Here is an 11,511-nt window from a genome sequence, read left to right as displayed (position 1 = left end):
TAGAAGAGTTCACTGATTTGTATTTTATTCAAAATACTTTATATATTATAATGAAAAATGAGCTGAAAACTAATAACGACCTCTCCTTAAACTTTTTATAGAAATTGATTTAGAAATTAAAAACTTTTTAACAGATTTTAAACGCGATTTTTTTCATTATATTACTAACCCGACGTTTCGAACACTTTACGTCGGGTTAATAATATAATGAATAAATCACGTTTAAAATGCATTAAAAAGTTTTTAATTTCTAAATGTATAATACTCGCGTAAAATCAAATACAAGAAAATACTAGAATTTCATAAATAAGCCTACTAGCCTAATAATTAAGATTTATAAGGTATTTGTATGTAGGTAGGAAAAATATTTAGTGGACAAGAACACTCGTGTTTATTGTAAGCTGTATGTATTTCTCTTAAAACATTTCAAAATGTAAAGCGCGTGCGTGAATACGCGCAATTTTTACGAGCATTTAACCTCATTTATAGATGCTAACTTTCGATATGTTTTGATTTCGTTTTCTAAGTGAAAAGTCAGTTTAATAACTGTAAATCATGAATTTAGACCTCCTATTATTATTTACTATAGGTTTACGATTGTGAAGTAATAATTTACTCTCCTGAAGTGTTTCTACTGTACATTCATATAATTATTGTATCGTTCGTGCATATATCTCTCGGAATGAGAATGCCAACAACACGCTACGTTAGTAGGTTAAATTAATATTTTATAACAATTTGCTGGCGAGACACGGTGGCCTAAATGCAAATGAGAAAAAAGCCACACTTCCTTCGAGCACGTGAAACAAACGTTTCTATGACTACCATATCGATTGGCGGCTTTTCCGAGGCTTTCGTTCACATTTACGTGACACGCTGAAACAATGAGCTGAAATGTATTTGCACGCATAACGTCCTTACCCAACCGACGCGCCGTCTGGGCGCTCTACGGAAACTTCATTTGCATTTTACTAGTCGCAGAATTGTACTAGTCTAATTTAGTAAAATGATATTTATTTGAATCGTGCAAGCGCATCAGTCCAGAAGATACGAACAATGAATGCACGCGCGAAGCGAACCGCGACGCGCGACCGTCGATGCGCAAGAGTCCATTTTTAAAAAGCACTCGGGAGCGCTCATTAGCCGGTGCACCGTAACTCCGCTGCGGTTGGAGGAAACGTGTGCAATACGGGGCATTAGAAAGTGTAATGTATAGTGAGGTGCGATGCTGTCAGTTAGCAAGCCGGTGTCACTAGTCCAGCAGAAGAAACAGCAGTGGGCACGAGAGAGAGGTAAGTGCTGGAACAATCTCTTGTCTCGAACTGCCTGCTTTCCTGTGTAAACCATCGAATCGACATTTCAGTTTCTTCAATAAATTAATGAACGTTTCATACAAGAGAGTTGTTTTCGTCTTTCATTTTTTTAATTAAATTTTTTTTTAACTTTAAACATTTGTCTACTTAATTGGAAAATTTTAAATCCGGAACTCCTTAAAAACTGGCAACCAAACTTAACTACTCAACTTTATTCAATTTGAAACCTTATAAAATAATTTTTAAATTTTATTTATTTCAATGTAATATATAAAGTTGTTGTGGATCCATTTGCGTAATTCTTCAATCTTATATTGGTTAACATCAGGAAGTTATACTTTGATATTTAAATTAGTAATATAATGGTATCATATAACACAATAAATTGGCAGTTTTATGAGGAGAAAGGAATCTGTCGTGAAAACTACAATTTGTATGCGAAATCTTTTTACAAACATTTGAATAAACTGCATTTGGTATTTATAAACAAATTATGTTATTACTCGGTTTAATAAAATACATGTACATACTTTAGATAAACATATAATACAGGTATTCAATCATTACCTAACTATATAATAATATTAAACGAATATTGTCAATATTTCATTTGGGTATAAAAATATAAAATGTTGATAAATGATACCCTTTTCCTGTTAAAAATAAACGCAGACTTATTAGGGCAAATAATATCATATTAAAAATTACAAACTTAATTTCGATAAATCTCATATGACAATGTTAGTCAGGTCGGTATTTAAGACGTAAAAGAAGATGCCTTTTAACAATATGTTTGTGGTAGGTAAGCGAGTAGATAATTTATAACTAAGTAATGGTATATTTTTATTGTAACGCTCTCATGCGCTTTAAATCACTGACCGTAGTGTTTTTGTTATATTATGTTAACGGTACGGTGAGTCCTTTACGTAACGAACGTAAAATTTAATCCAAGACTATTTTGAGTCTAACTTACACTAAATTACCCAATTTTTAACCGATTAGTGACAAATTAAACATTACTTTCAAAAGTTGTTACCGTTCCAAATTTTTGGCCCCTAAATCATTTAAAAGTCTTATCTTCATTAAACAAACCGATCGACCGAACGACCGCCTCCTTGGTACAGTGGTTAACGCGTGAGCTTAGAACGGAGGGATCTTGGGTTCAATTCACACGCACAAAAAACAATATCTCAAATGTTTTTTTAACAGAGAGGGTGATTCAAGAGTAAGGTTTATACTTATTTACAACATATATACACTAATTTTATTATTATACTTATTTATAACATCTATTAAACTACTCAGAATTTAACGAGTGCGAAGTCGCGGCGAAAGCTTATGATATATGATATTACGCAGGCAAAACTATCTGAGAGCTATATCTCACATATTGAGAAGCCTCAAGCAAAATACGCAATTGTTTTTAAAAATCCAAAATGAAGAATATGATATATGGGGAAAATTCGTAAGTCATTAGCAATTTTCAAAAGCCAAAATTATTGATCCCCGAATATATTGATCTTGATGCCGGTCATTGCCTTCAATGTTAGCCTTGCGGACGAACTGTCTGGCACTTTGACCATATTGATCGTATTTCGTAAATATATTATACGTATACCTTGCCTATACACTGCTATTTCTATTAAAATATGCGCTGTGAACTCAATCGTATTGAGTTTACTTATCAGTTGAACTTGAATAAGTCCATAACTATATCTCGAAAGATGATTTGCTACCGTTGCTATAAGCCATCCAAGTTACTCGAAATCTCAAACCTCTATATGACGAATAATCAATGAGTCCCTGGAATCCATTATCTTGTAATCATAAGTAAAAAAATCTAATTATCTGTCTATTACCTATTTATTTCACCCGCCTTATATCAAATAAAAATCAGTCTAGATAAATCCTTTAAGTTGAATAATTTGAATAGCTGAGCCGCTAAATGTTATTCTGCAAGGAGTGAGGTAACTCTTGTCCCTCAAGTAGTATAGTATAATGTAATTATCTGTGATTAGGGTTATAAGAAATTGTACTACACTTAATAAAACAATTCATTAAACTTGGTCCAGTCGTTTCGAAAGAGTTTCGTTACAAAACAGCAATTATATTTGATTGTGTCTTAAATTGAACTTTTATGTACTGTATCGGGAAGACACAGACTCCTGAAACACAGCGAAAGCTACATTGGGAATCTGGGATCCATGTTTTATGTGATATATAATTTGTTCAATAAAAAAAACATTACACCTCTAATGTTACATGTTTATAATAATACTAGGTATTAGTATAGTTTATATGTGATAATACCAATAAAACTTTTTATTTAAATCTACATTGATTAATAATTTTAAAGAACTTATTAATTGTTTTGTCTATAGGCGTACTCCGCTAAGGATAAACTACCTATAAAGCCGATATAAATAGATATAGATATAGCCACTATTAAGCTATGTTAATTTTTTTTACAAAATTTTATAATACGACTTACGTAAGTTTAAACAATTCGCTCCAAACTTTACCTACCTTACCACCGAATAATAAGGCACTCGATGATATTTTTTGTTAGACAAAGGAAGTAAGCCATTGTCAATTCTGTTTGCCAGGAAATAAAACAATTGTAAGCTTGTCTATTGACGATTATTGAATAGTAAATTATTTTTTGTACACCTTATATACGCAATAATCTATCTAGGTACATACCATATCTTAATCACTTTGAAAAAGGGGTAAACCAATATCATAATCTTAGGCTTATATTTTAATTTCTGCTCGACATTTTAATTTATGGAATATTTAAACCGATCCTACAGAAATATAAAGGCTCAATTCGTACCTATACAAAATTTAGGCAACAACATATCAAGCAACCATAGGCGGTATAAATAATAAATTAAATAAAAAATACTACTTATTGCTTCCAAATTAATATTATACAGAGTTATCCCTGAATCGCTATAAACTATTACGTTACTACTATTCTTAGCCTTTGCTATAATTCGAAACGTGCATGTTCACAATTTAGATTATCGACAAAACTAAAAAACCCTCAAGTAATCGCAGAAAGGGGAAAATCTTGTACCTATATTTTTTTCGTTGCCGAAAACTAAACTTGGCTCATTATTATTCCACTTGCTGTCATGGCAGGTACAGTTAGTCCCGTTTTAAAAATAACAAAAAATATTTTATACTTCAAACTAGCAATTCTTTTTTTAATTAAACCCAATTTGTTTTAGAGGAAATGTCACATCTGTATCTACCTTGGGGGTCCGGTGAGCGATACACAAATCGCTTAACGGTACGGAATCAATTTGCGAGTTCACTTGAACTCCATAAGCAGGCTTATGAATACACAGAGCCTATACAGAGACAGAGAAGCCCCAGTTTGCCGCCAATTCATCACATCGACGTGAACAAAACAATTCTCGATGACAATAAGAGATCTAAGGATATAGTAAACAGGAATATTCCCAGTGCGAAGAGATTCGCTTTTTATGACGAGGATGCGGAAGGTGATACGTCTGGCTACGGCAGCGAGACGGTCAACCACATGAACACAAGAAGCCAACACAAAAGCATGCAAGACGTACATAATCATAACCCAGATATTGTAGTCGCGTGGCAGCAAGATGGAAAAGATAATAGGTAAATTATTACGTATAATATGCCGTTTTAAACAAATAGTTAGATTTGAAACTTTTTGTTCTATATGTATATAAATAAAAAGCAATTTTCTCCCTTTGGTTATGTAAACTAATTTTTTAAATATGAAATCACTTGTGCATAATATCTTTTTTCTATTACTTTAGCCCTTACATATCGTTTATGTTTTGTTTCGTATCATCGTTTGTTTATAAAAATTGACTATGTTTTCTAGCCGACTATCGCGTAGAGTAATATAGCAAAACTACCTACCTTATTTATTATAAAAAAATATACTTGTAGCTACGTACGTATAACTATAGAATACTTTAAAAACTTTTTTATGTCCAGTTTATATTTAAATATCCATTTTATTAAGGAAAAAATCATCTAGTGAACGTTCAGGCGCGGCGGAAGGTGCCTGGTCTGCAAGGAGCTCAGGAGCTGATGAAGGGCGGCCGAGGTGGGGGGACCGTGGTGTTGCCACGGGTCGTTTATGGGAGCCAACCCTTCCCAATGCTAGACTACCACAGGTATATGAATGTTTACATTGTGACTTTAATAATATCGGAAAAGGATTGAATAATATGCATTTGAAAACCACAAACAAAATTATAAAATTAGCGTTACATTAGTTGAATAATACGACAGCATATAAAATCTTGTTTATATAACGATTCGTTTTTGAGTGGAATTTCATTGTTTCACCTTGTTGTATTGAAATAATTCGTTTGTGAGCGATATGGTCGCCAACTTGCGCATTATGATTAATTTATTTGGTTTTATCTGCCTATACATTATTTTGCAAATATAATAAGTTTTTTTTTATACAAAGGTAAACAAAATCAAACCTAAATAATATATTATGTAATTTTAAGCTCATTTAATCCTTAAAATTACAATTGCAATGATGAAAAAATCTTAATTTGTTTTAGATGCCAAATCAAAAGAAAGGTACCCCTGCGTGGGTGGAACGTGGATTAAATATGATTGAAAGTGCCTCAGATGTGTTAGTGATAGACCAAAGAAGTTCGACTCATTCCGGTTTAGATTTTGATAAGTCGTCATATAATGGCAGTGATGAAGGAAGGTAGTTGTGTTTTCTTTTGTTTATTTATTATTATTTACAGATGTATTACGAATTATTAAAACTAAATATATTCATTGATACATTGTCATTTCTTATCTCAGATCTTATCTCAGAGGACAAAATGTTCCTATAGAACCTGAAATAAAGGCCCAAAGAGAAACTAAAAGGTTAAAAGCACTAGAATTACAAACAGTAATATTAAACCAGTTGGAAGAACGTGAAAAGCGTAAACAAGAAGAGAGAGAGAAAAAATTAAGAGAAGAACGATTGGAAGAATTAAGAATTCAAAGACAACAAGAAGAAGACAGAATACGTTTAGAAGAAGAAAAACGACAAACTGAAGAGAAGCAAAGGCTAGAGCAACGAAAATTGGACGCTTTAAAAAAAGCCCTCGAGGATGCAGAGAAAAAGGCAAGACAAGAAAAAGAGAAAAGATTTCTATATCACAAACAAGCTGCTAGTTTAAACGTATGCAATGAAAATAAAACTTGTGCAGAGGACAAAGCCTCATTGGAATCTGTAAGAATAAGTCCAACAAAAACAGTCAGTCCGGCAAAAACTTGTAGAACGTTTAATGTTAATTCAGCACATAGCCACAAGAAAGATAACATTTCCTCACAACAGACTTCTACGTTTAATTCACCACGGTCCGTAGCAAATGGAAGTGTAAATTTATACATACACAATGTACCGCCCCTTAAATTAGCGGATAATCAATATAATATTGTACCTATTGGTATTACTGGATCAGGTGAAATTGTCACAGGTCAATCAAATAGTATACAATTAGCTGTATTAATTCCCCAAAATCTTAATAATAACTATTATAGTGTTTCCGTTAACTCTAACTGCGGAAATGATAATTCAGACATAGGAAAAATTTTAACACCCCGTAAATATCGAGAGATAAGAACAAAAGATGTTGCTACGCAAACTGACAACGAGGCTTGCATAAGCGCAAATATCAATAAGTCGGAATTACTAAATGAAACACAACGATGCTTAGACAAAGACTACTCTAATATTGATGAAAATGCTCCTCAAGAAGACCATAGAAATAGCATGAAAAAAGACAGACGTTTGCGGTCCGAGGAAAGATACAAAAAGGATATAGAAAGTCGTCCAAAATGGGGTGCAAACCGACCTCAAGCGCAATATAAAAAGCAAAGCGAAAAAGATCCCTTTTATACACAAAAGAGAAAATTACGCCATAAACATCGGCCCCCAATTAGACAATATTTATCTCAGTCTAGTGACGATAGTAGATCCCCGAGCCCACCAACGAGGTCGGATAAAGTTTCCGAGTCTAGTAGCATTAATAAACAACGGAATTCGCTTAGTCAATCTTACTGGAGGAATAAACAAACAGCTCCAGATACATCTAGAACAAATAATGAATGTGAAAACGAAAACGATACGCGCGAATTTATTTCCCTTTCACAAATAACTAAACCAGTTAAAATTGATAATAAAAACACAAATAAATTTTCGCCGACAAAGCGGATAACATTATCTCAAAAATTTATTAATGATAAATATGGTAGTAGAAAATTATGGCAAGAAGACAGCATTGAAAGAAATTCCAAATACAATATTGATACGGAAATATCCAAAAAAACATTATAGTCATTAAAAGTATAGTAATCGACTGATATAAAATATACATATCAAATTATACAAAATAACTGTACATATTGTTCATATAATATTAATAATACATTATATTCCGACGAACCAATCCAAATCATACAATGAAGTAGTATTGTTGATTGAGAAATGTTATTTCTATTGATCTAACGGTTTCCAGGGGATAGGACAGTTTAATCAATAATACAAACGTAATACTACGAGACACATAGTAATAGTTAGTACTGAAGAGATCTTAAGTTCTTTTAAAGATGTCCAAATTAGACGATTTGTTTGATAAAAAGAAAGATGAAGCTCCTATGTTAGACCTTTCTAAAGTAATAATAAATACCGCAGAAGAATATAGAGCTGTTTTGGATAAAGTGCCGGATTTTAAAACACGCCCTGAAAAGGTAACAAAAAATTACTTAAATAAGCTCATTCTAAGTTTTCATACTCAAGTCTAAACATTAAAAAACCCCTCATTATTGTATTGATACGATAATTAATAGGTGAGAAGTGATGACATAAAAATAAAAGATAGGAAAGAGGACCAAAAAACTAGGACATCGAAAAAAGAAGTTCGAGCTTATGAAAAGTTAGGAACTCGTGGCTACGAAGAAAAACAATTTACATTTATGGATCCTATACCAGTGGAAATGCAAGGGTTAAAGTTCGATGAATTGTGTGCTGTACCGATAGAATGGCGGATGCTTACTTCTATTCGGCCAAAATCAAAACTCGATGAAGAATATTTTAACAGGTAAATGTCTCATAAACTATTCAAACAGTATGCCTTGTTGTAGTTGTGTCTAACATATAGGTATAACTGCAGTTTCCAAGTTTTTACAAAAATCCCGATCTATTATCTAATCAGCACGTTATTTAGTAATATGAGTTATCGTGGCTGAAGAACTAGTTGAGATATCATATGCTAGTTGTATCGTATCAATTATGTTATATTTTTGTATTAGTTAATTACAATAATAACGTTTTAATATACCCAATTAAAACATTCAGGTTGATAGAACTAGGCAAGTCAGAGTTGAGAACGAAGGCCAAGGAAAAAAGAGAAAACGTTAAAAATAATATGGTTAGAAGAATTAAAAATCGTTCAGGAGTTACAGAGACACGTATTGTGTCTTGTGCAGAATGTGGAGAGGAATATTGCAACGGTAATATAGCTACCTGCCTACTTTTTGCTAAATAAGACAGCTGGAGGTCGCTAGATTAATTTCAAGTCAAAAAGTATCGCTTCGCTTACGTAGAACATTCAAGGTGACGATGTTACATAAATATAAAATTACACAGAGGTGAAGTCTTTAAACATTTTTTTTTTCATAAATCCATCCAGGGCTAGCATTTTCCAGTTTATTTAATGAAGATTCATGTTATTAGGTTTTTTAAATCGATAGATTTTTAGTAAATCGCGTATTCTTATTTCTGAAGCATATATACGCATGTGTGCGTATGGTCCACCGACAGAGCCAATCGAAATCCGAGACCAACCGAGGGATTATATTAAAAATGTACGTGACCTGCGTCATTCTAGGCATTAGGTCTCGTAGTTCCCCTGCAAAGGTTATAAATATTAATTATAAATTATAACACCTATGTTTCGACATTCATCATTTTTTATTGTAGCATGTAGAATAAAAATTAACGAAGAATAACGGTTTCATGGTTTAAAAATTGTGATCTCACAAACATAAATACCTTCCATCATATATTATTAGGAAATATTTGTATTTTCGTGTACATCCAACAAACTCTAAACTGTAAGACCGATTTGAAAAATAATTATTCTTATCTTTACATAAATAATTACATTTATCTTTACATAAATGTTACATTGGTATATAGTACATTAATGATATCCCGGGTGAACCGGGATGAAGCCTACTACGCTATAAAATATATTTGAACGAAATTTTTAGTTATTGCATATAATTTTTACTAACATCATTTGCAGGTAAAATGTGCACAATTACCAATTACGACATGTTCGCACGAATTAAGGTGGAAATCGAACAAAAGCCGCGACGAGCGCAAGCCGCCCCGGTCCAATCTAACAAGCTGCGTCGATTGCGTCGCCGCCCCCGCCGCAAGCCCCGCAGTAAGAGCGCTGCGCCAACGTATCATAAACCAGCTGCTGGCAAACATGGCGCGAAAAGTGATTCTGAGCTTTAGATTATCTTTATCATGGCACGTTAAAATGTAATAATCTGTTTTGAGATAACTAAATATTGATGTTCGAGTTTAGATTGAATGTTCACAACCGAATTAAAATACCTTCACTAATATACACTAGACGTCCAATTTAACCCTATTCCTACTTTCCCCAAAATCAGGTTGTGCATTTACATGATAATAATATTATTATTGTAAGCAATAAAGGTATTACTAAATACTCGCTTTTAGTATATAATTAATCTCTAGTCGATAATGATCCAATTTATTGAATACAAATTTTGTACTATTTGAAATTTGAATTATTAATAAAGTTCATTTTAGAACATGGTGGTCTTGTTATGCTTCTTAGGTATTATTTTTTATTTTTTATTGCATAAGTGCCGATTAGCTTCTCACATAAACGAAAAAACAACATAAATATCGTCTGTTTAATTAAGTCAAGTTTAATAAAACGCCTCTATATCAATATCACTCTTTATTGGATTTTAAAAAAATATTTATATTAGGTACACATTCAATGTTAAGAACCTATGAACAGTAACGTTATTATGATACGACATTGCCTACTTCCAATTATTCTGTTTGCATTGGGATGGCCACCCAATATCTACTAAACTAAGAATACGAAAGCAAAAAGTCAATTCCGATGAGCTCGTATTTTCTCCCATTACAAAATAAAAATGTGAGCACATCGTTCAAATTCTTAGCTTATATTACATAAAACTTAGGCCCTAAGTACCCACGTTTATTAAAACTGAGCACAGAATAGCAGATATAAACTGGAAAATAAAATTTTAAACCTCTTAATATAAACTCAGTGAGGGATAACAATAAAAATGGTAAATTGTAGAAGTCCAAGCTGAAGAAATTCGTAGTATTATTAAAGATAGACTAACCTTAAAACTATTGCAACATTCCTATAAGTAACCCCGTTAGAGCAGGTAAGAAAAAAAAGAAATATATTAAATAGAGCCGCGATGTACTTAAGTTTTAATATTTATTTGTACAACCAGCATGTAATCAATGATCGTAATATCTTAAATGAAGCATCAAGTACCATCTATATTAATTTAAAGGATAGAAATTACATATGAGTTTATTTCTCTATTGTTATTGTACTTAATATGAGACATAAGATGGATTAAGGTATTACAGAATTGCTACAGATAAAAAAAAAGTAATAGCATTAATATTTCCTATTAGCGTCAAAATTTTCAATCGCGACTCTAAAACTGGGTTAAAAACAAAATAAACAATCATCAGAATCATCGATAATGCACATATAAAATACAATATTAATGTACCGCATTGTAATGGCTCTGACAATTTGTATACAATTTTTGCCACAAGTGGATATCAGCGAGCCAATTTAGAAATATTATACCAGTTCTCATAATATATTTGTTTCGTTAACAATATATATTATAATTGAGAATGTCTTTTATGTGAACTGGCATACAACCCCCAAAAGGCACCTTTAAAACTTAGAGTGATCGAAATATTCTCCTCTCTTTAACCCAGTTTACTCTAAAAACTTACAATAAAAATTCGTAATTTTTATGCTATATATTATTTCTTTTTCTAACGATCTCACTCAATCCATTTCAGGTATTTCGAAATAAGAGTGTACAGAACATTTTATATTAA

General features: G+C 32.2%; 2 protein-coding genes across 3 annotated transcripts; both read left to right on the top strand.

Moving 5' to 3' along the window:
* The first annotated feature begins 891 nt into the window (after positions 1-891).
* LOC119828277 (stress response protein nst1) lies at positions 892-7,691 on the top strand. 2 transcript variants are annotated; one of them, XM_038350390.1, is made up of 5 exons: positions 892-1,292; positions 4,550-4,958; positions 5,350-5,488; positions 5,891-6,045; positions 6,147-7,691. In XM_038350390.1, the coding sequence occupies exons 1-5, from the start codon at positions 1,226-1,228 to the stop codon at positions 7,669-7,671; spliced, it is 2,295 nt and encodes a 764-aa protein (XP_038206318.1). In that variant the 5' UTR covers positions 892-1,225; the 3' UTR covers positions 7,672-7,691. The 2 variants fall into 2 exon arrangements, with proteins under 2 accessions (XP_038206318.1, XP_038206317.1); XM_038350389.1 differs by having other exon boundaries at positions 895-1,292; positions 5,335-5,488.
* A 215-nt stretch (positions 7,692-7,906) lies between these two features.
* LOC119828279 lies at positions 7,907-10,142 on the top strand. The gene is made up of 4 exons (XM_038350392.1): positions 7,907-8,084; positions 8,184-8,434; positions 8,692-8,846; positions 9,644-10,142. Exons 1-4 carry the CDS (start codon positions 7,944-7,946, stop codon positions 9,859-9,861), a joined length of 765 nt encoding a protein of 254 aa, XP_038206320.1. The 5' UTR covers positions 7,907-7,943; the 3' UTR covers positions 9,862-10,142.
* Positions 10,143-11,511: the final 1,369 nt, after the last annotated feature.

The sequence above is a fragment of the Zerene cesonia genome, chromosome 7, assembly GCF_012273895.1.
Source record: "Zerene cesonia ecotype Mississippi chromosome 7, Zerene_cesonia_1.1, whole genome shotgun sequence".
NCBI classification, from domain to species: domain Eukaryota; kingdom Metazoa; phylum Arthropoda; class Insecta; order Lepidoptera; family Pieridae; genus Zerene; species Zerene cesonia.
The sequence above is the reverse complement of the archived record's forward strand: the minus strand, read 5'-3'. Positions and strand labels throughout refer to the sequence as shown.